The following is a 25,681-nucleotide window of genomic DNA, read 5'->3' on the forward strand; positions in this document are numbered from 1 at the left end:
CCTAAAACCTAGGCGAGTTACAAGATAATATAAATGAAACCAATCTCCATGACAAACAGTCCATACTCTTTCTAACATGATTCTGACCCCTATAGTTTTTGGTTTTTATTTATATCCCGCTTTATACAAAGCAGGTTCCAAAAACACATAGTAAAAAATCCCCACACATTACAAGACACATACATGCAAGCATAAACTTGTCTTAACTGCCTTGTCCTACATAAAATACACAGCAAAAACAATCAACCCCACCCTCACATACAATACTCGCCCACACGCCACAAATAGCCACCCCTGTCTCTCTGTATCATTTATACATTCAAGTTCTAACACTATATTGTCTTCTCTCTGAGCACCCATATTTCATCTGACAAAACAGATGATCTAACACAGTGTATCGCAAACTGTGTGCTGCGAGACACCATTGTGTCTCCTGACACTTCTGGTGTGCCTCCTGACACTTCTGGTGTGCCGCGACACACTGGCGAGGAGGAGAGTCGTCCACGCCGGCTGCCTGCCTACAGGACGTGCCTCGGAAATCAGCCGGCATGGGCGACTCTCCTCCTGGCTGGCGTCTCTCCTCTTCTTCCTGCGCCTCCCGGATCCCTGTAATGGCGGGGTCGCGGCGAGAAGGGCCTCCGCGCATGCATGGACATTGATGTGACATCATTGCATCGAATTCCGGGTGCCTTCCAGCCAGGGCACTACATTTAGTGTGCCGCCGGCTGGAAAAGTTTGCGGGACACTGATCTAACAAGATGTTCAAATAATGAAAGCCTGCACAAACAGTTGGGTTTTAAGTGATCTTTGAAAACAATCTATATTGCTGCAAAGGTGTAGAGCAGTGATTCCCAACCCTGTCCTGGAGGAACACCAGGCCAATTGGGTTTTCAGGCTAGCCCTAATGAATATGCATGAAGCAAATTTGCATGCCTATCACTTCCATCATATGCAAATCTCTCTCATGCATATTCATTAGGGCTAGCCTGAAAACCCGATTGGCCTGGTGTTCCTCCAGGACAGGGTTGGGAATCACTGGTGTAGAGTACCTAGCAATCCATTCAATAATTTTGCGGCAGCCACTGAGAAAGCTGACTGATGTGATTACATAATGGGAAAGGGATTGGGGCTTGTATACCGACTGTTTGTAGATTTACAGCCACACTCAAAGTGGTTTACATACAGGTACTTCAAGCATTTTCCCTATCTGTCCTGGTGGACTCACATTCTATCTAATGTACCTGGGGCAGTGGAGGATTACGTGACTTGCCCAGGGTCACAAGGTGCGGCGTGGGGTTTGAACCCACAACCTCAGAGTGAGAAGGCTTTAGCTCTTAACCACTAATGTACAGGATCCATCATCTCTACTGCATAACTGTTTCAGATTAGAGAATGACACAGGGACAAATTTTTCCCCATCCCTGCAGGAACTCAATTTCATCCCCACGAGTTTTGTCACTGTCCCTGCCCCATTCCTATAAGCTCTGCCTTAACCGCACAAGCCTCGAACACTTATGATTTTAAAGTGTTTGAGGCTTGTGCAGATGAGGACAGAGCTTGCAGGAATGGGGCAGGGATAGGAAAAGAACTCACGGGGATGGGAAAATGAGTTCCCGCAGGGACAGAGAAAAATTTGCTCCCGTGTCATTCTCTATTTCAGATTTTAGTTTTCTCCCAGGTACATATACAGCCAACACCTGATGAAAATGCCATGGTGCTTGTCCATATAGTACCCGATGTATCAGCATCAAAACTTTATACTGCACCCTCTCTTAAGCTGGCTGAGAATTGTCTGTGGACTGCAGGCTTCAAGTCTTGCCACAGATTTTCTATTGGATTCAACTGCTGATGAATTTACAGGTCTCTGTTACACCCCTACTCCTATTTCTCCTCACCTTTAGAGTGTATGTATGAAGTCCTTACAGTCTTCACATATGTTTATATTTTTTTTACATCGATTGTTTAAAAAAATAGCTCAAGATGCATTAAAATATGAGGTTTTTAAAAAATTCTTTATTGATTTTCAATTTAAGTACAAAGTGCAAAAAATTTTACAAACAGCACTTACATCCAATCAAATAATAATACAAAATATATTCCTCCCCCCCCCCCCTGGATGTGTGTGAAAATCAAGTAGGAATTAAAGGCTTATACAATTAATCAGATTTAACAAATTCCGTTAATGGACCCCATGTTGGTTTAAATATTTTATTTTGTCCCAGTATTTCCGAATTCATTTTTTCATATCTATAACATTGACACAAAGTTTCCCACCAAAAGGAAAAATTTAGCCAATCCCAATTCCTGGTGATCATTTGCATGGCGATCTCAGTCATAATTGTAAGAAGTCTGCTTTTATACCTGTCTAATGGATTTTTAGCTTTCAACAATGTCCCAAATATGACCACATCGTAGGACAATGGAATCGATGTTTCCAGCATCATATTAATTTGTCCCCGTATTGCTTTCCAAAAATTGGGTATCAAGGAACAATAAAACAACAAATGATCCAGTGTCCCTACTTCAAGATGACAATGCCAGCATCTATTAGACTTTGAACTGTCCAACTTTAGTAAACGAACTGGGGGTCCAAATGTCTTTTAGGCTTGTTTTAGGTTTTTTATTCAAATATTTGGATATTAATTTATACCACTTGGCGGCCTGATGCCCTTGCAAATCTGTCTGGAAACATAGGCCCAGCAAACTATACTGATTTTTTAAGTTGTGCCAATCAGGGAAACCCTTTCTGAATGGCCTGTTTCAACTGCAACCATTTATAGGTCTGAGACTTTGATATGCCAAATGATTGTTGCAGTTGTAATAAATTCAGCATTTTCCCATTTGAGATCACATTATCTAAAATACGTATGCCTGCCTGCAGCCAATGTTTCCCGAGGATTTTAGAGTCGCCGATTTGTATCTTGGAGTTTAACCATAGAGATTGACACGTGGATTGTTGTATTGGAGTAGGTGTTAAATTATTAATAAATTTTAATGTATTCCAGGTAGAAAAAAGAATATTATTATTCTTATATATTCTAGGCAGCTTGGTACTCAAAATATGGCTCAGACGTAAAGGGGACATGAGATGACTCTCTAATATCAGCCAATCCGGCAGATTCTCCATGAGTTCAGGAAGGATCCAATACATACCCTGACGCAAAATGAAGGCTTGATGATACCTATAAAAATTTGGAAAATTTACCACACCCCCCCCCCAGCCGATTGTGACTGTTGCAAAGATACTAAGGCTATTCTAGCAGTTTTACCCAGCCAAATAAATTTTGTAAGAATCCCATTTAATTTCTTATAAAAGGAACTTTGAAAATAAACCGGTAACATACTCATTTGGTAACAAACCACAGGCAAAATCATCATTTTGATGGTTTGGACTCTCCCCCCAACAAGAAAGATGTGGGTTCCAATGCTCACACATTTCTTTGACTTTCAGCAAAAAAAGAATTTTTCATTTACTGTCATTGTGTCTTCCAATGTTTTTTGAATCATTATACCCAAATATTTTATTCCCTCTTCTTTCCAAAGGAATGGGAATGGATTAATTAAACTTTTTACACAATGCACATTTAATGGAAGAACCTCTGATTTGCTCCAATTTATTTTGTAACCAGAAAATTTGCCAAATCAATCAATCAATTCTAGTAAATGCGGCATGGTAGATTCAGGATTCTTCAAATGAAGCAAAATATCATCTGCATAGGCCGAAACCTTATAATCTCGACCTGTATATGGAATTCCCTGTATCTCCTTTGCCTGCTGAATGGCCAACAACAAGGGTTCCAAAATAATATCAGAAAACAAAGGAGATAAGGGACATCCTTGTCTAACTCCCCTCTCCAGACAAAAACGCTCTGAGAATGTATTATTAATATATAATCTGGCAAAAGGGGAACTATACAAGGTTTGAATAATTTGAATACATCCGGACTTTATACCAAACCAATCCATTGCTTGATACATGAAAGTCCACTCTACACGATCAAAAGCCTTCTCTGCATCCAAAGAGACAGAGAAGGCCTGATCCTCAATTGTTTTTGCTAAATTGAGCATATGAAATGCCAATCTGGTATTGTTTGCAGAATGCTTTGAGCAATAAAACCCGTTTGGTGCATACCAGTCATATAAGCCAATAGTTTAGCCAAAATTTTTCCATCCACATTAATTAAATAGGCCTGTAGTTTGAAACCAACATGGGATCTCTGTTTGGCTTTGACAAAACAATGGTTAATGCTTCCACCATAGTACCTGATATACAACCCTTAGTCAGTTGTGATTGATATAAATTTAAAAGATGAGGTAATAGTATATTTTGAAATGATTTGAAAAACTGCACTGCGAATCCATCACAAAATATGAGTGTTTCACTAATCTAAACAGCATAATGTATACTTACAGTGTGAAAGAACAATTATAAATATTTACAAAATACTTAAAATTAAAAAAATGAATTGCTTTGATTAAATAAGTCTTTACAGTCCTTGATTCAGTATTTGGTAGAATCCTCTTTTGTAGCTATAATAACTATGAGTTGTTCAAGATACAAGTTACCCTGCTGCTCATTACATAATTTTCCTCCTAGGCAAATTCTGCACAGGGACTAGGGGGCAGTGACAACACATATTGCTACTCTCCATCCTGTCAGTGGAGGCCAGAGTTGAATGAGTCTGTACATCAGGGGTGTCAAATGTCAGTCCTCTAGGGCCGCAATCCAGTCGGGTTTTCAGGATTTCCCCAATGAATATGATCCCTTGTTGTGGAGTGATCCTGGTTTTGATGTCGTTGTGAATGCTTTGATGAATTATGAGGTATCATGGTTTATATCAGTGAGAAGGTGTTTCATAGATGTTAGTTTAAAGTGTATTAACTGAAATGTAAAGATGTTATATTGTATGTTGTAGAATGTTTAACAAAAGTGCAGCCTTCACCAATCTAAGCTCCTGAAGACGCCTATTGGCGAAACACAGAACTTTGGGCCTTGGTAGACTTTGCTGACCGCAACACTCATGGAGGATTTACAAGTTATAGGAAGGCCTTTGAACATATGCAATTTGCACAAAGAAAGAGTGGATTAAACACGATAAGGAGAGTTGCACATGAATGTTTTATTAATATTTTTATATTGTTATGGAGAAATGTGGGTTGGGAGGGTTTGTGAATGAATAAAGTGTGAATGACATGTGACGTTGATATTAAATTATTGATGAAATTTGCATTTAACATTGATAAATTACATTTATACAAAAAAATATAGTTTAATAAAAAAAATATATGAAGCTTAACAAAGTGTTCTTAGAGTTTGTATTTTTAGCTCTCTTCTTTTTGATGTTATTCAATGAATATGCATGAAATCTATTAATATACAATGAAAGCAGTGCATGCAAATAGATCTCATGCATGTTCATTAGGGAAATCCTGAAAACCTGACTGGATTACGGCCCTTGAGGACCGACATTTGACACCCCTGCTGTACATAGAGCTTTTTCCATCATTTTGAGGAGTGTGTGAGACTTGCAAAGAGGGCACAGGGTTTAGTGCTCTACTATGAATTTGTTGAACAAGTATGTTTTTAATCCTCACCTGAAATGCATGTATGACAAAAAAGACCCTATAACCCTATAATAGTAACGTGGAGGGGCATAATCGAAAGGGACGTCTTAAGTCCATTTACGTCCATCTCGCAAGTCGTCCAAAGTTAAAAAGAGCCTAAGACACATTTTTGAAAGATACGTCCAATTTTTTTTTACTTTCGAAAATCGTCTAATTATACGTCCTGCCGATCTGATCGTCCAAGCCACTAAATCGTCTATCTTTATACCACATTTCTGTCCAACTTTCCGTCCAAGTCCAAAACGCCTAGAACAAGCCCTGTTGGATGTGGGAGGGGTCTGAAAAGTGATGGACTACACACCCAGACATGCCACCTAAATAGTGGGGTACCTTACAGGGCACTGCTGTGAACTTCACAAAAAGGTGCCATGTCTTCTCCTCACTATAGCTCCCTTAAAGGTCACGGTGAGCCCCCCAAACCACCTCCAGAATCCCCTAGACCCACTTATCTACCACCCCAATAGCCCTTATGGCTGCAAGAGCCACTTATATGCCAGTAAAAAAGGGTTTTGGGGTGTGTAGGGCAGTGCACATGTTTATGTATCAATGCAGTGATTACAAGGGCTTATGGGCATGGATCCTCCTCTCTATGGGTCTCTAACCCACCCCCAAGACGACTTAAGCTGCCTCTGGGTTGGACGACTAAGTTTTCCTATGCCAGGCGGCCAGGTGATGATGGTCTGGAGGCTGAAATTTAAAGTTGTGAATAAAATTTTTATAGGGGTGGGGGGGATTGGTGATCACTAGGGTAGTGTATGGGGGTCTGTGTTATGTGTTTTCTGTGCTTATCTGGTGAGTTTAGGTGGATTTTTACATGGTCTAAGTCATAACGTCCAAGTTCCATCTAGGCTCTGTTGTTAAACTTTCAGTTATACATGCTGTACGACTAAGTCTAAGCCTGCCCACGTCCCGCCCTCCTCCCGCCCTCGACACGCCTCCCGAAACGCCCCATTTAGCTTTGGTCGTTGAACGGCACTATGAAGGCCTAGGTCATCCAAAACCTGGTTTTATTATTGGCACTTGGACGTTTTTGAGAAATGTTTGTCCAAGTGCCGACTTAGGCCGGTTTATGGACGTTTTTCTCTTTCGATTATGAGCCCCCCATAGTAGATGACGGCAGATAAAGACCTGAATGGTCCATCCAGTCTGCCCAACCTTATTCAATGTAAATTTTTTTAATTTTTTTTCTTAGCTATTTCTGGATAAGCCTTTTGGCTGCCTAGAGTCTTGGACTATGGAGAAGCTAAGTACTCTTTCAGACTGTTGGCTTGTTCTTCCAGCCCTTGCCTCGATGGTTGATTTTGGTCGCTTTTGCACCCTCGGATGAGGGGTAGAGACAGTTTTTGCCATTTGTTGATTATTATTTGCACTTTTAGCACACTTTTTTTGGTGCACTAGTACACATGTAATCACTGGCGGGTGAGCCCAAGGATGTTTCACAGTATGCCCATATGGGCACATTAATGTGACAGCTGGTGTATCAGGGGTTGTGTAATCCCCGTTCCGAGCTGTGTGACTGAGGACTCCCCGCGTACCATACATATTGACAATAAATGTTGTTATTTCTTGTGGCGGCAGCTGTCTCTCCCCCGCATCCTTATTGTAGGGTTAGGGAAGATTGATTTTTACTGTTTGGGTTTCTTCCCCCTTTTTTTTGAGTTCTTGTGATATCGTTGCCTTGGATCAGTGGCATGGAACGCTGCTACTGTTTGGTTTTTTGCCAGGTACTTGTGACTTAGATTGGCCTCCATGAATACGGGATACTGGACTAGATGGACCATTGGTCTGACCCGGTAAATCTATTCTTATGTTCTTAACAGAAAAGGAAACAAACATATAAAGAAAGTGGCTCCTTCCTTCACTATGTGGCTGCTATGTACTGTTCAATCAATAGTTGGCTAACTATTTAAATCCCTCGGGAAGAGTGTTTGACCTTGAAGAAATGATAGTATATCAAAAATGCTTTTAATAAATGGACATCAGTATGAGCTCTCGGAATATAAACGGGGGATTATGAGCTCGGGCAGTAACTCATAGGTGACCAGCACCAGATATACGGTAAGTCTAGATGAGAACTGCCCCATACATCATTTAGTCCTAATAAGTGCAAACAATCCAATTCAAATCTTATTTAAATCAAGATCAAACAATCACACCGGGGGAAAAATAAAATAAAAAAATAAAGCAGTGAAAAATGAAAAAAATTAACTTCCAAGAATCCACGGTATCAGAATCAATAATAATTGAAGTGTAAAGTGCTCATAACAATTTCATACTAAGATTGACGTACTCCACTGCATCCCCTTAAAATTTCATGATATCGCATTAATTATCACTAAAGTGCATAAAAGTGTTTGAAAAGTTCTTGAAGAAGGTTGAAAAGTTAATATTGAAACCCACAGGTTGAAAAAATTCATCAAAAATTCATAGAAAAATAGAAGTCCAAAACCACAAATTCAATCAAGAAATCAAAGAAAAATAGTAATAAATATCCTATATAAAGTTCATGTTTCCTCATAACAGTTCATAATACCACTTAATTGATGGAAAATTTCATCCAGAACTGTTGTTTGCAGAGTACTTAGCTGAGTCTTGTTGCAGAAATGTACTGCCACGCAGGGAATAATATCACCACTCTGCACTGTATCATAAAGAAATCCTGCAATTCCCCCAGTGGGAAAAATAATTACTAATTTATGTACCATCTTTCAAAAAGCTCCAGAGTAGAAAAAGATGAAGGAGCTCTGGATCCTCTTAATTCTCCTGATAGTTTGGATTTATCACAATTTCTGGAGTCCTCTCAGAAAACAATTAAGAAAAGAGCCGCTTTGATAGTTGTTTTGCAATCAGCACTGTTAAATTTGGAAAGGCATATTTTCTCCTCAAAAAAACCCAATCCCTTTTTTGTGGTCAGGCTTTGTGAATGTTTCCAGATGCAGATAGATCAACTCAGTTAAAAAGAAAAGTTTTTTTTACAGTCGAAATTGGTCTTAGTTATCAGTGCAACTTTCTTAAGTTTCCATACAAATGTTTAGTCACATATAAAGATAATCACTATGACCTGGCTACCTTGCGCAGTCAGCAGCAATCCCAGATATTCAATGTCGGAATGTATCTGGCTACCAATATTGAATTTCTGAGGAAAATTCGCTGCTGCAGACTTAGTTGGCTAACCCAATTCTGCAGCTGGTTGCCTAAAGCCTAGTGGGTAAAGATAGACCTGATTTTAGGTAGGTCTACTGACCTAGGTTTACCATATGTCCAGGAAAATCTGGACGTGCCCTCTTTTTTTAGAGAACCATCCAGGTGTCTGGATGTTTTTTTTTCAAATGGGTGAGTCTGTCCAGGTTTAGCTGGCTTTCTTGACTCCCCAAACTACCTTTTCACTGGCTGCTGCGCTTTTGAATCTTCGGGCAGTGGCAGTGAGGGGATCCTGCTACAGTTGGTCTAGTCTGGAAGCAGTCTCTCTGCAGGTCCCACTTATATGGGAACATGAAGTTGCTGCAGAGAGGTGGCTTCCAGGGCAGGCCGATGGCAGCAGGTTCCCCTCGCTGCTGCCAGCTGCCCAAAATTTCAAAATTACAGCGGCTGGGAAGGAGAGAGGTCTTGAGGGGAAGCAGTATCTGAGGTCAGAGGAAGGAGGGCTGAAGAATCAACATTGGGAAGGGAGGGGAGAAGGCTGGAGAAGCATTATAGAAAGGAGAGACTGCTGGAAAAAAGAACTTGGAGTAGGATGGTGCTGGATAGGAGGGGAGAGACAAACAGCAGGAGAAGAGGTTGGAAGAAGAGAGAGACAAAAGAAGCACTCTCTCTCTCCTTCCAACCCCACAGGAAAGGAGGGTTGGAAGGAGAGAGAGAGAGAAGCATTGCCTCTTTACAGATGATACCAAAATCTGCAATAGAGTAGACACTCTTGATGGTGTGAATAAACATGAGGAAGAAGAATGGTCTGAAATTTGGCAGCTAAAATGTAATGCTAAGAAATGTAGGGTCATGCATTTAGGCTGCAGAAACCTGAGGTACAGTTTAGGGGGTGAAGAAATGTTGTGCACAAAAGAGGAGCAGGACATGGAAGTGATGATCTAAAGGTGGCCATTCAAGTCGAAAAGATGATGGCGAAAACTAGAAGGCTGGTAGGGTGCACAGAGAGAGAGGTATGGCCAGTAGGAAAAAAGGAGATATTGATGCCCCTGTATAAGACTCTGGTGAGACCTCATTTAGAATAAGAATATAATTCAATTTTTAAAGAAATAGTTATTTGGGAATCCTTAGCCTATGAAATGAGCTTTCATCTGCAGACTCCAATTTGTTTGACTTTCTCATATCTAGTGTACTAAAAGTAATTATCACCCATTGGAAGGATAATTCAGCCTTAGTTTTCATATGTGGTTGAATTATATACATCAAGTTTGCACATATTGAGAACTTAATACAAGTGGAATTTATTAATTGCCTTTATGAAGATTTTTATCCAAAGTAGTGCACAGCAAGTACAGCTTAACATAAAACTTACAATTTTTTTTAGCAGATTAGTAATGGAAAAATTATCAAATATAAGCATAAATACAATAATTGAGTTGATCTTGAAGATGGCATATTGAATCCTTATAATAGGTCTATCATGATACAGTAATACACGTTTAGCAGCATTATAAAAGTATTATAACACAGAAGTATAATGAATGTCAGTGGAGTAAAAATGATGCCAGATAAACATTAATATAACATAAAAACAATATGCATGATATTAGCACACTACAAATGAAAAACCTTAACAGATGCACATTAGAATTAAAGTTTTTTAGGTTTGAAAAATTTTTATTGAAGCAAACAACAAAAAAATACAATACCAGGGCACCCCAGAGTGCACTTATAACCAATGAATAATGATGGCAGATAAAGGCCAAATGGCCCATCCAGTCTGCCCATCCGCAGTAACCATTATCTCTTCCTCTCTCAAAGAGATCCCATGTGACTATCCCGGGCTTTCTTGAAATCAGACACAGTCTCTGTCTCCACCACCTCTTCCGGGAGACTGTTCCACACATCTATCACGAACATATCCTCATGCATAAAGAACCTCCAATCCTGGTCATTCACAATGCATATGAAACTAAACGAGTCCAAAACAAAACTCCTTTGGCTCGGCCAAAAATTAGACCATCTACCTTCCTCCATCCCATTGTCCACCGGCCCCCCATTACAGCTCGAGTTCTCAAGCAAAGTTCTGGGTGTCACCTTAGACTCTTCTCTATCCTTCAACGAACATCTCCAATCCCTGGTGAAGAAATGCTTCTTCAGCCTTCACATGCTAAGGAAAGTCAGACCCTATTTTCACCAAAAACACTTTGCAGTCCTAGTACAATCCATCATCCTCTCCAGATTGGATTATTGCAATTCTATCTACCTCAGCCTAACCAAGAAAAGCCTCCACAGACTTCAGCGGATTCAGAACGCCGCAGCTAAGCTTGTTTTTGCGAAAAGCAAATTTGATCACGTCTCACCACTCCTGTGTAAGCTCCATTGGCTCCCAGTAATCCCCATGATCCACTTCAAATGTGCATGTCTGGCCTACAAGATCCTACATGGCATCCTTCCTGCCGTTATCCCTCTATCCTGGAACTCCCCAACCCCTACTTCCTCCAGATCCTCCCAAATTTTTAAACTATCCTTCCCTTCCATAAAAGGTATTTCCCATGTAGGCAAACTTGGGTCATCCCTCCCCTTTAGAATCACTGGGATCTGGAATAACCTCACCTCCCCTCTCCGAACCTCAAGCTCTCCCTCCAACTCTTCCGCAAACACCTAAAAACCTGGCTATTCTCAAAACTGTAACACTTCCCCCCTCTTAGGCCTCTCACCTTCCCTCTTTACACCTAACTCTTTAATCTCTCCACTGTAGTTCCTCTCTCATCTTTCTTTCTATTAATCATACTCCTCTGCTGATTCACCAAAATATTAAGATCCTAGGTATAACATTCGACACTAAATTATCATACCACGATCATATAAGCAATGTGGTCAAATCTACCTTTTTTAGATTACGCCAAATTCGATCTGTTGCAAAATTCTTATGCGAAAAATCTTTAAATATCCTAATACATTCCCTAATCATTTCCAAATTAGATTATTGCAATGCTTTGTTCATGGGCATATCCCAAAAAGAAATTAGACGCCTTCAAATCATACAGAACGCTTCCATAAAAATAATTTATAAAGCTAAGAAATTCGACCACGTCACTCCTTTACTTAAAGAATCCCACTGGCTTCCCGTGGCACATCGTATTCTATATAAAATTTGTTTGCTTACGTTCAAATCAATAATGTCCCAAACCCCAGCTTTTATTTTTAGAGTTCTAATTCCCTATATAACTACAAGAACACTTAGATCTCAGGACCAACATCTATTGGCTATTCCATCATTGAAAGTTATAAACACTAGACGGCTTACTATTTTTTCAGTGACCGCACCACAATCTTGGAATAATCTTCCTATTTATATAAGAGAAGAAAAGAACTTAGTTAATTTTAAGACTAAGCTTAAAAGTTTCTTATTCAATGATGCTTTTAGTTAATATTCAATGATGTTTTTAGTTAATAAACAACTTTATAATCTTTCTTAATCTTTTATTTTCTTATTTATGCTTTTATTCCCTCCCTATTGTTGTAATCCTGAAATATAAAATTTGATACATAATGTAACCCTTTAAATATCGTTTTCCTAATGTTTCATGATTGTAAGTTTTTGTAATTATGTAATTTTATTTGTCTATGTAATAACTACCCCAAGTTTTTATTTATTCATTATTGATTGTATATCGCCTAGAATGTAGAATAGGCGATTAATCAAATTACATAATAAACTTGATAAACTTGAAACTTGATTCTTCCTGTAAACCGTGCCGAGCTCCACATTCGTGGAGATGGTGCGGTATATAAACCCAAGGTTTAGTTTAGTTTAGTTTCTGTAAAAAAATATTTCCTTAGATTACTCCAGAGCCTATCACCTCTTAACTTCATCCTATGCCCTCTCATTCCAGAGCTTCCTTTCAAATGAAAAAAGCCTCGACTCATGCGCATTTACATTACATATTTAGACGTCTCTATCATATCTCCCTTCTCCTTCCTTTCCTCCAAAGTATACAGATTGAGATCTTTAAGTCTGTCCCCATAGACCTTATGACGAAGACCACGCACCATTTTAGTAGCCTTCCTCTGGATCGACTCCATCCTTTTTACATCTTTTTGAAGATAACTCAGGGAGCAAGCGCAGTTGAGATATATAGATGGGACCAAGATAGATAGTACAAAGTCATTGGCATAAATAAATGGGTGTCTTAATTGAAGGTAAGTTATGCACAGTCACAACACGCCTTGATCTTCGCCCTCTCTCTGGGTGCTAAAAAAAAGCATTTGACAGAATCAAATGAGAATATTTTTTATTTCATGTTTTGTTCTGGTACATTTTTTCGTGACTCAAAAAAAGTCTATTCCATTTTCTTTAAAATATATACAGTGACTCGCCTGTCCATATGTCGATCAATAATAGATTATTTGCCTATTTTAGGTCTTGGGGACATTAAATGGGTGACATTCTTATCCTCATTACTATTTAAGAATGCCCTTAAGCCTTTACTATATACTGTAAGACAAGAATCTAATGCAGCTGGGTCCCTGATTCTCTGGGGCTGAGGATGACCCCTGGGTCAGGTACAAACAGCGCATGTTGACTGTAGCAGCAAAATCAACTTCTCCTAAAAATGTATATTTATACAGGGCTTCTGCTGACCTTGTGTATAGACTCTATATAATCTCTGGACAGCCACACTGAACCCAGACAGAAAAATTAATTGAGGGAGGCAAAGCATAGTAACATAGTAAATGACAGCAGGTAAAGACCTGAATGACCCATCCATTTTGCCCAATAGTCACACTCATTATACTTTTCATGGTTAAATTGTCTTTTCTTTAATATTTCTGGGTAATAGACCATAAAAGTCTGCCCAGTACTGTGTTCCACCGCGAATTTGTGGTCCCAGTCATTCGCGGTATTTTCTGACTGCAAATGACCGGGCAGGAGAGAGCAGCAGGGGAGACAGGAGAGGGCAGCTGGAGCACCAGCGAGTGAAGGAAATCACTCGCTGTATGCTCCGAACGTGTCGTCCTGTACTAAAATCGGGCCTCACCAATCAGGAGTTGCTTTGACACACAGCTCCTGATTGGTAAGGCCCGACTTTAGTACAGGAAGAGGCGGTCATAGAATATCGCGAGTGATTTCCTTCACTCGCCAGCAATCCGGCTGCCCTCTCCTGTCTCCCCCGCTAAAAACCGTATCCACAGTTTTTCAACATTTGCGGGGGTTCCTGGAATGGAAGCCCCGTAAATATTGGGGGAGTACTGTCTTTAGGTTCCTACTGCTGGAGTTGCCAGCCTATCCTAATCATCCTGTCTTTGGAGTGTCTATCAAAGCCCTCCCCAGCTCATTCTAAACCAAGTCACCATATATGGATGGGACACAGACCATGCAGGATTGCCCAGTACTGGCCTTGGTTTGTTTTATACCATTCATTTTCTAATTAGAGATCCTCTTTGTTCATTCCACACTTTTTAAAAATTCCGTCACTGTTTTCATCTCCACCACCTCCCTCAGGAGGGTATTCCAGGCATTCATCACCCTCTCCGTGAAAAATAATTTCCGGGCATTACTTCCTGCAACCTCAATTCATGTCCTCTAGTTTTACCATTTTCTTTCTCTGGAAAAGATTTGTTTCTGTAGTAAAACATTCAAAGTATTTAAATGTCTTAATCATATCTCCTCCTTCCCTCCTCTCCTCTACATACTCAGGTCTTCCAATCTCTTCTTGTACATCTATTGGCACAGACCCCCTACCATTTTCGTTGCTTTTCTTTGAACCCTTTCAAGTCTTTTTACATCCTTAGCCAGATACGGCCTCCAAAACTGAGCACAGTACTCCAGATGGGGCCTCACCAGTGACCTGTACAGGGGCATCAACACCTCCTTTCTTCTGCTGGTTATGCCTCTTTCTACACAGCCCAGCATCCTTCTGGCTACAGCCACCACCTTGCCACACTGTTTTGTTGCCTTCAGATCCTCAGACACTATCATCCCGAGGTCCCTTCCCCCATCTGTGCATATCAGCCTCTCACCTCTCAGCACAAATCAGCATTAAAATAAAAATATCCAGTCATTGGGCCCTCCACAGGAACAAAAGAAATATGCATAAGATACAAGGCTCCTTTTACTAAGGTGCGCTAGCGGTTTTAGCGCGCGCTACAATGTCGCACACGCTAAACGCCAACGCCTCCATAGAGCTTGCGTTAGTATTTTTCATTTAGCGCTTGGTTAGCGCGCGCTAAAAACGCTAGCGCACCTTAGTAAAAGGAGCCCACAGAGTCCATAAAAAGTAAAGTACCGTATTTGCCGGCGTATAGGACGACTGGGCGTATAAGACGACCCCCCAACTTTTAGTTAAAAAATAGAGTTTTGTGTTATACTCGCCGTATAAGACGACCCCTTCTTCCGCACACCTTCTCTACCGCCCCGGGTGCAGCACAGCCGGCCAGGTTCCCTTACTTTTGTGGCACTTCCCCGACCGACCGACAACAGCCCCGGTCCGACAAACCTCCCTGCCCTTAACCGCGAATCTAAATTACCTTCTTACAGCTGCTGTAAGAAGGTATTTAGATTCGCGGCTACAGGGCAGGGAGGATTGTCGGACCCGGGCTGTTATCGGTCGGTCGGGGAAGTGCCACAAAAGTAAGGGAACCTGGCCAGCTGTGCTGCAACCGGGGCGGGGCGGCCGCCCCTCTCTCTTGGTAGCCACTCGAACCGCGAGGCTACTCTCCTTCTCCTTACCTGCCCTGCCTGCAGCACAGAGCCGAACGGAAGTCTTCCCGACGTCAGCGCTGACGTCGGAGGGAGGGAGGGCTTTGTTTAAGCTTTGTTTAAGCCCTCCCTCCCCTCCGACGTCAGCGCTGACGTCGGGAAGACTTCCGTTCGGCTCTGTGCTGCAAGCAGAGAAGGTAGGGAGAAGAAGAGCCGCGCGACTGAGTACATCCAGCCCTGCAAGTAAGGGCATGTAAACTGTACCCGGCGTATAAGACGACCCCCGACTTTGGGGAGGATTTTAAGGTACTAAAAAGTCGTCTTATACGCCGGCAAATACGGTAATTTCAAACAGAATCCACTGTGCTGAAAATATTTACAGTCCTTGGTCTAGAAACATAGAAACATGATGGCAGATAAAGGCCAAATGGCCCATCCAGTCTGCCCATCCGCAGTAACCATTATCTCCTCCTTTCTCTAAGAGATCCCATGTGCCTATCCCATGCCTTCTTCTGTGGTATGTTTTCTTCGCTGCTCTCCTCTCCCTATTGGCTAAGGCTCTTTACACCTGCATTGTGATGTCATAGTGCTTTATGATTATAGAAACATGATGACAGATAAAGGCCAAATGGCCCATCCAGTCTGCCCATCCGCAGTAACCATTATCTCCTCCTTTCTCTAAGAGATCCCATGTGCCTGTCCCATGCCTTCTTCTGTGGTATGTTTTCTTCGCTGCTCTCCTCTCCCTATTGGCTAAGGCTCTTTACACCTGCATTGTGATGTCATAGTGCTTTATGATTATAGAAACATGATGACAGATAAAGGCCAAATGGCCCATCCAGTCTGCCCATCCGCAGTAACCATTATCTCCTCCTTTCTCTAAGAGATCCCATGTGCCTGTCCCACGCCTTCTTCTGTGGTATGTTTTCTTCTTTGCTCTCCTCTCCCTATTGGCTAAGGCTCTTTACACCTGCATTGTGATGTCATAGTGCTTTATGATTATAGAAACATGATGACAGATAAAGGCCAAATGGTTCATCCAGTCTGCCCATCTGCAGTAACCATTATCTCTTCCTCTCTCTAAGAGATTCCACATGCCTATCCCACGCCTTCTTCTTCTGTGTTGTGTCTTCTTCTCTGCTTGCCTGCATCTCCTGTGCTCTTTTCTCAGCTGGACAGGTCTTGAACCCTTTTTGCTCCTCTGTATGTGCCTTTAAACCCTAGGGACTTCTAATAAGCCCCAAATTCCTCATTCTCCAATAAGCAGTAAGGCAATTCTCTTGCTAGGGAATATAAAGCACCTCTCTGCTCCCTTGACAAAGTGGCTCCCTACATTGTCACTCATCAGGCTTTGCAGCCATTCACTTCTTCAGGACATCCTTTCTCTGGGAGTCAAAATTCACAACTACACGTGCTCTGACCCTTTGGACTAAACAGGTAGAATGAGTCTGGAATGTGGGTCTTATATCCTACTTACACTGGCTTCTTGCATTCAAAGTTCCACCATGCACCACCCCCAGTTAATTCCCTGTTGAGATTGTAGACATGCAGCAGCTTCACTCTTCCCATTTTTCCCCCTGAGAAATCTGCCCTTTCCCCTCCTTAAGGCACTTTGGACCAGATTCTATAAATGATGCCTAAGTTAGGTGCCATTAGGTGCTTAGATCGACGACATCTAACTGAAATTTGCATGAAACAATTTTTTTTTTTTTTTTAAATAGAGCTTAAAATTCAATTTAAAAACATTAAAAAACCCATTAATTAAAGTTTCATGCAAATTTTAGTTAAGAGCCGCTATGTGCTTGTTGTATCCTGGACATGTTTGAGCCATTTCTAATAGTTGTCACATGATGTATGTAGCCTTTGGGGGTCTTGTTTGATTACTGTTTGAATTTGCCTAATTTGTTAAATATCCTTTTTCTCTTTTGATGTGGGCTGGATTTGTGTTCGGTTCTTTTTGTATTTGTATTCTAGTAGTGGAGCTGTAATTCCTTGTTTTACTTCTTATGATTATGGGAAATGTAAATTTCAAAAATGCAATATAAAAAGGATGAAGGTGAAAAGGGACAGATCTAGGAGCAACCTGAAGAAAGACTTCTTCTCGGAAAGGATAGTGAATTTGTGGCATGGCCTCCGAGTGGACGTGGTAGAGAAGGAGACTGCATCTGACTTCATACAAACTTGGAACAAGTACATAGAATCTCTAAGAGAGAGTAAGGGATAGTAGACGGCATGAATGGACACACTCGATAGGCCATATGGTCTTTATCTGCCTTTATTTTTCTCTGTTTCTGTATTTTGAAAAGATCAGGGTTAAGGTGTTTGTCGTTTTGGTTACAATTTAACCTCACAAATAACATCACCTTGTCTAAAGTGACCTTCTGGCATGAATCCAGCAGGACAGGACTGCTGTAAACATGGTTTTGAAATGTTTCAGTGCTTGGGATGTACAGTGTAAATAAAGCCTAACACAGAAGCAGAGAGAACTAGGCCCATCTTGCCTTTCCAATCTAATTCCTGTAAGCTTCTCATAACGCTGTGCTTTTCCAGTTAGAAAAAACCCAAGTTAATTTTTCCAAATAATGGATTCCATTTTAGAAGGCTGGTGCGGCCTTTGCATCTGTAAGTAGTAGATTTATATAACATGTAAGTGACTCAATGCGTGTAAGTTGCGATTTTAGAAAAGCTGCTACTTACATATTCATATCAAGATATAATATGCACTTGCAACTTTTATCCCAAGACCCCCTTAAATCCCAGTATCTCTTCTCAGGCTACAACAATAGCTTTCAATGATTTCTTTCCCTCTTTTCTACATTTAGAAGGCTTCAGCAGAGGCACTCAATGCTCAACTTTATTTCATTGCAATGAGATTCACACAACCGCCTCGTCCTCATTTAAGCTTTTAAATTCTTTTAAATATCAAATGTCTCTAATATCATCCAACAATTTTTATAATACATTTAAACTTATCTTTAAAGCAGTTTGTCCATCGGCCAGTTTTTTTTTTTTTTGCGAAACATGTTGGACATATTCCCCCCTGGCCAACAGACATTTATTATAAAAATTATTGGATGGTAATAGAGACATTTGATGTTTAAATTAAGAATTTAAAAGTTTAAATGAGAACTAAAAGGTTGATGATGAGGTGGGCGTGTGAATCTCATTGCAATAAAATAAAGTTGAGCATTGAGTGACACCGCTGAAGCCTTTTAAAAGTAGAAAAGAGAAAAAGAAATCATTGTAAGCTATTGTTATATCCTGAGAAGTGATACTGGAACTTACATATTCACGGTATCCACAGTTTTACTAATACACTCCTCCCTCCGTATTCGCGGTTTCAGCAATTACGGTTTCGATTATTTGCGGTTTTTAGCTTGCTGGTTCCTTCCCCCCAAATGACATCAGCTTGCATAGAGAAATCGCTGATTCCAAGTGTTTACAGAGAAAATCGCAGATTCCCAGCACTTTCTTCACCGTGTTTTGCCTCTCCTTCAGGAACAGGCCAGGTCTCCCGCCATGTTATTCACGGTTTCACCATATTCACGATGGTTTTTAATAGAAAACAGCGAATATCATATGAAAAAGTTATTCGCGGTTTTTCTGAATTTGCGGTTCTGTTAATACCCTATCACAGCGAATATGGAGGGAGAAGTGTTCTACTTATTTCAATCGCGCTGCCAGACATACGCATTAAACACGTAAGAGACAATCCCTGCTCGATAGAACATACAATCTAATCAAAACAGACAAATGGGACAAATAGGGATTAGGGAATTTATCACAGATTTCAGAATGGTTTGTGGTTTGGGGATTGTGTGGAGGAGTCTGACAGTTACGGAGGCAGTTTTATAAGGCCACCCAAATTTCCACACCACTTGAGGATGGTTCATAGACAATGGCGCGAAAGACAAAAGTGCGCGCCGACAATTGAGCGCAGCGCGCGCTGCCACACCGCTCTAAATTACAGTTTTTAGGGACTCCGACGGGGGATTTTGTTGGGGAACCCCCCCAGTTTACTTAATAGACATTGCGCCGGCGTTATAGGGGGCTTGGGGGGTTGTAACCCTCCACATTTTACTGTAAACTTAACTTTTTCCCTAAAAACAGGGAAAAAGTGAAGTTTTCAGTGCCACAACGTGGCGCGATGTCTATTAAGTAAAGTGGGGGGGTTCCCCCCCACACACCCCCGTCGGAGCACTAAAAACAGTAATTTAGAGTGGCGCGGCGGCATGCGCTGCGTTCAATTGTCTGGGCGTGCCTTTGTCCCGGCGCGCTTTTGACCTGACACCCTTGAGGACATAAGTGTAGAGAATACTGTCATTTTCGTGGCCAAGTTTAAGTGACAGCATGCTTAAGTGACAGCAAAACACCTAAATGCTATTCTATAAGGGCCTGAACATGTGGCATAGGGAAGAATTCATGCTCAGTGTTATTCTTTAAATCCTGGTGCCCAACTTGGGCGCGCAACCTCCAAATTCTACAACAACACATGTAGTCCTTTGGAACACCCCTAACCCACCCGTAACCCCTCCCATATCCAAACTCACGCAAGAGGATTTCAGCATGGATCTTAATCTTAAATTCGTGCCAGTTAATATCAATAATTGATTGTTAATAGCCAATTTATTGATTGTTACTGGCCCATTAATTTATTTGCACCAAGATCTCAGGATAGTGTGCAATTTGGTTGCCATTTATACGGTCCAGGGGCTGGGACAAACGAGAGGGTTCTGGATATGCTCACATGCTATATATTTTAGCGGGGACATTGCTTCATTTTCCATAGCAGGCCAAGGTTAAGAAAGCAAGCCTCCTTGATACAGATGTTTAGAGTATGTCACATACCAGATAGTATTTCTGGCAGTCCAACTAGTGGGAGCACTCCAACAATGAACTCTCCAGGTGTTACTCCTGAGGAAATAGATGACTTTTTTTTTTTCCTTGAGCAACAACACATTATTTTCTTATAATTAAATTTGTGTGGCCAAATACTGCGGATCATTTGCTGTTGTTTGGGCTCCACACAAAACTGCAGATAGACAGAGCAACCTAGATATTTAATATATAGCAGCTGGAATTCTGAAGAACTCCCCCCCCCTTCGAGGACCTAAAAGAGCTGAGTGAATATTGCCTCCCTTCAGTACTGTGTTGCCACTACCCCCCTCCCCCCAATAAAAAAAACCTAGCAGCTAGAACGTCCTACTTCTCTTTTCTGCATAGATACCCAGAGTGCGCCTGGCTGTAGAAAGCAAAGGGTTAACTGACCTTGTGCTCCCTGAAATTCTTCAGAGACGGTGGGCCATTCCGATTTCTAGCCCAGTAATTAGCAGCACTCAACTTTTACAGACTACGCACTTGAACGAAAAGCATTTCACCTTTCCATGTGCATTGTTATTTATCTGGGTAAGCAGCAGTACAGTTTTCTTGCACTCAAGAGAGTTTCGGTGTCAGGTTGGTGAGCTCTATTTGCATCTCCAAGATGCCCGGGTAACATTTTGTTTTTTTTTTGCCTATAGCATCCCGCCTCCCTCCTGTCGAGCAGCGCCGATAATCAGGAACACACCCAGCGTTGTTTCCATCTGTTGCTGCTGCTGCAGCAGCGTGAGTAGCAGAGGCTGAAGTGCTTCAGCTCATTTGCCTGCTTTAATGCATTTTCTATGGACCTTTCCAGCCAGGCCCCGGGATTTTTCCGAGCTGTAAGTTTTGACATTTGTACATGTATTTTGCATTGTATGGCAAGCATTCATGCGAAAACTGCTAGATTTCAATCAGACAAGAGTAAATATAACAAATTCAGCTGAGAAAACATGTGGTGTGTGCAGCCTGTAACGAACATTACTGTTTTAGGGTTTTATTTTGGGTTTCAGACAACTGGCAGTCACAGAATTATTTTGTTGTTGGTGTTTTAGAACGAGACCTTATATAAAATGCTGCAACGTTGTGCAGTATCTTTCTCCTGTTGTTCAGACATGTTTGTTCAGAATTTTTATAGTCATCTAAAGATGTGTATTTTAAACGAATTCTGGGTGTATCAGTTTATGGAAAGAGGGGGGGGGTCAGGGTTTTTAGAAAGGTGTGATCATATCTGTTTACCAAAATGCAGGGTTCAAGAGTTTACATGGAAGCATAAGAAACTCTGAGCAGAGAGCATTGCACAGGTGAAAATAGCATGCTGAGAGAGAGAGAGGGCCTGTTTTCATCAAGAGCTCTCTCTCCCATTTGGTGTCTATGGGGAAAAACCTGTAATAAATTAGGCCCGCAGTGTGCTGTTGTTTTTGTGTCAGGGAGAAGTCACTGGCTATAGAGAAACTTTATGGATAGGAGAGAAAATAATTTTATTCCATGCCATTAAGGTGAGACTGATGTTGTGGCTGGACGGATAATCAAAATGTTTCTACAGTAATTAATAGAAAGGGGTTGATGGTTAAGGTGAAATATTACTTAAATTAACCCTATTGGGGAGAGTGTCGCAGTGGTTAGAGCTATAGCCTCAGCACCTGTAAGGTTGTGAGTTCAAATCCACACTGCTTTTTGTGACCCTGGGCAAGTTACTTAATCCCCCTCCATTGCCCCAGGTACATTAGATAGATTGTGAGCCTACTGGAACAGACGGGGAAAAATGCTTAAGTACCTGAATGTAAACCACTTAGGCTATAAGTGGTATATGAATACTAATTCTATAAGTGGCGCCACTTGGCGCGGTTGTCATTCAGCTGCTAGGCGCCATTTATAGAATCACGCCTAGAGGCACCTAGGCATGCTTTAGACATCACCTCCTGGAAGTAGGCGCTGGGATATTAGGCCAAGTTTTTTACTGGGCCTAATTTACCAGCGCCTAACTCGGTGTCATGGCATACCTCTGTCACCTTCATTCATCTCAGGATTGTAGCTTGCAAAGGGGTCATGATTCTGCCCACCTTCTAGATGCCAGAGATATCCAAGTCTCACTCTAGAAGCGTGCCACACCTAGTTAAAGCCTCGCTCGCACTCGCTCTTCATATTCTCTGGGCCAGTTCACTGCTGCAAGCCTAACCGGAGAAAAGCTAGGTGGCCCCCCCCAGTAGGAAGAAATCTGAGCAAAGCGTCCCTCCTCCTGCCCCATTCCTTCCTTCCCCTGTACCTACAAGTGCAGATGATGTGAAACCTACACTAGTGGCCAAAATTGTGGAAACACTTAACATTTTAGGTATTACGTTTAAAAATAAAACATGGCTATAACATAATAATTGTATTTAGTGCATACATTTTCAACTAATAACAGAAACTCTGTTATCACTTAACAAGATCAGTATAATATTTGGCATATTTCACAAAAATAACGCTGTTTATAAGCTACCCATGCTAACAATGATAATTTTCCCAGTTATCCGATGACTTTATCAGTCTCACTAGTAGTGTTTGGTATCCCTTAGCCTTGATTACTGCCTCACATTTTCTTAGCATACTATCCACAAGTCTTTGAGGATCATTAGGTGTTATTACCGTATATACTCAAATATAAACTGATCCGAATATAAACCAAAATAACATTTGCTCCCCTTTTTTAGGGAAAAAATGTTAAATATAAACCAAGGGTTTATATTCAAGGGCTACCCAGCTGTACATCTACCCGCCCCTCCTGAACCTAGCGCTGGCCTTTTCCCGGGTCCACTTTAAATCCTGGTGGTCTAGTGGTGTGGAGAGCCAAATTGGGATGGAAGCGATCCCTCCCTCCCCCGAAGTGAGGTCTTGGGTCCTGTCCCAGCTGTCAGCTGGCTGTTGAATCGCCGCAGTCCTTCCCTCCCTGCTGTAGAATCAATGTGTGCCCCCTCCCTGCTGAAGAATCAGTACACGCCACCTTGCTTCCTCCCTCCTGTAGAATCAATGTGCGTTCCCTCCCTGCTGTAGAATCACCACATGCCCCCTCCCTCAGAGAAGCAGCATAGGCCTCACCACGGACCTATCTTAATCACTGTTAGTCTAGCAAGGTGAATCGGGGCAGGAGCAATCCTCTTACACTGTTGCCCGTGTAGTCTTGCTGAAAAAATGGCTGTCACGAGCAATGTTCCCTCTAAGGATTGATGAGGTGTGTGCAAAAAAAAAATATGCATGAGCGACAAGTTACATACTCCACAAATTTATGAGCAGGCACGGAGGACGCATTTTTAAACAAATGTAGTTTATCCTTGTACTCCTTATGTATTTTTAATCATCTATGGATATGTTTGTATGTTTATTGTTCAAATGGTTTTATTTATTTCCCCAAATTTATTTTTGTTATACGCATTGAAAATATTTGATATGGTGTTTAAATCAAAATCTCAATAAACTTGAAACGAGTGCCCGTGAGATTGTGGGAGGGTTAAATACTCAAAACTTAGAAGAATAACAATTTACTTAAAGTTTTTGCTTCGCCAGCTTTCAAGTATCTTTACATACAGTGGCGTACCTAGCATATGTAACACCCGGGGCCCATCATTTTTTGGCACCCCCCCATCTGTATGAAAAACATGATTTTTAGTAAAAAGCCGCACGTCACACATGAGTACCTAGGAAAAGGCAGCATCTTACATATTACAGTGAGTAGTACATCAATACACCCATTGTAAAACTAAACAAGCCAGACCAGCACAGATCAATCCTACACCGTCAATCCTAACTATGTCTTTCGAACACACAGAACACAGAAAACACCTTCGCCTAGTATGGAATATGTCATCACAAACTAACCCCTCACCCTTTTACAAAACTGTAGTGTGGATTTTAGCCACGGTGGTAACAGCTCTGACGCTCATAGAATTCTGAGCATCAGCGCTGCTACCACCACGGCTGGCGCTAAAAAACGCTTCACAGTTTTGTAAAAGGGAGATAAAATAGAAATACACAGTTTCAATGCTCTAGCTCAGGGGTGCCCAAACTTTTTGGGCTTGCGAGCTACTTTGAAATGACCAAGTCAAAATGATCTACCAACAATAAAATTAAAAAACACAAAGCACACTATATGCTGAGAAAATGTTAATTACATTCCTATTCTGGGTTTTTTTCAAAGAGGTCAAGGCAGATGACTCTATGCATTGTCACCTCAGTAACAACCATACAAAAATAGACAAATATACCCCCCTTCCTTTTTATTAAACCAAAATAGCAGTTTTTAGCGCAGGGAACTGCACTAAATGCCCAGCGCTGCTCTCGACGCTCATAGGCTCCCTGCGCTAAAAAACACTATTGCGATTTAGTAAAAGGGGGCCATAGTGCAAAATATAGACAGCATATATAAATTCAGACACATTTTGATCACTAAATTTAAAATAAAATCATTTTTCCTACCTTGTCTGGTGATTTCATGAGTCTCTGGTTGCACTTTCATCTTCTCACTGTGCATCCAATCTTTCTTCCCTTCTTTCAGTCTGTATGCTTCCTCTCCTCCAGACCTCATTCCCTCCCCCAACTTTTTCTTCCTCTCTCCCTGCCCTTTCTTTCTTTTTTCTCTATTGATGCCCCCTTTCTTTTTTTCTATTTCCCTTCTGTCTCCCTGCCTGCCCCCTTTCTTTCTCCCTAACCTCCACAAAGCTACTGCTGCCACCATCGGGGGAAACAGGCCCCAAAGCCACCACCGCAACCATCGGGGGAAACAGGCCCCAAAGCCACTGCCGCGGCTGCCCCAAGCTCTCTCTGCTTCCCACCGGGCCGACCAGCAATCCCCCGATGTCAATTCTGCCGTCGGAGAGGAAGTTCCGCCCAGCCAGGCAGCGATTGGCTGGCCCAAACTTCCTCTCCGACTGCAGCCTTAGGGCGGGTGCACAACCGAGGCGGACGGCCCCCCGCCCCCCTTGGTACGACACTGAAGACATGGCAGCGGCTCCTCTCACGAATCCCCACCTGCATCGGAAGTCCGATGCAGTCGTGGATCTTGAGAGGAGCCGCCGCTGCATCTTTCAACTTTAAAATACAGGCCGCCTCCGCTTCCTCTCACCTTCGCCTGCCCTCGAGTGAGCGACAGGAGAAAGCGTATGAGCGACGCCACTGAAAATAGTGAGCGATCGCTCATGCGCTCACCTTAGAGGGAACACGAGTTCCTCCAGCAGTTCACAAGATGCAGGCAACCATTTTTTTCAGCAAGACTGCTTGGGCAGGAGCATAAGAGGATCACACCTGTCCTGACTCACCCCTGTTGGACAACCAATGATTAAGGTAGGCCTGGGGTGAGGCCTATGCTGCTTTTCGGAG

The 25,681-nt window shown here is 41.7% G+C and overlaps 1 protein-coding gene across 5 annotated transcripts in view; it reads left to right on the top strand.

Moving 5' to 3' along the window:
* PRKAG2 (protein kinase AMP-activated non-catalytic subunit gamma 2) overlaps window positions 1-25,681 on the top strand; it is a 642,927-nt gene that overhangs the window by 90,005 nt on the left and 527,241 nt on the right. The window contains exon 2 of one of the 5 annotated variants that reach the window (XM_033931677.1): window positions 20,992-21,171. The exons of the other annotated variants lie outside the window; for them this stretch is intronic. Within the exon in view, the coding sequence (XP_033787568.1) occupies window positions 21,133-21,171 (39 nt within the window). The 5' untranslated portion in view covers window positions 20,992-21,132. The remainder of the gene's footprint in view (window positions 1-20,991; window positions 21,172-25,681) is intronic. 5 annotated transcript variants of the gene reach the window in all.

Source organism: Geotrypetes seraphini, chromosome 2 (genome assembly GCF_902459505.1).
Source record: "Geotrypetes seraphini chromosome 2, aGeoSer1.1, whole genome shotgun sequence".
In the NCBI taxonomy this organism is placed as follows: domain Eukaryota; kingdom Metazoa; phylum Chordata; class Amphibia; order Gymnophiona; family Dermophiidae; genus Geotrypetes; species Geotrypetes seraphini.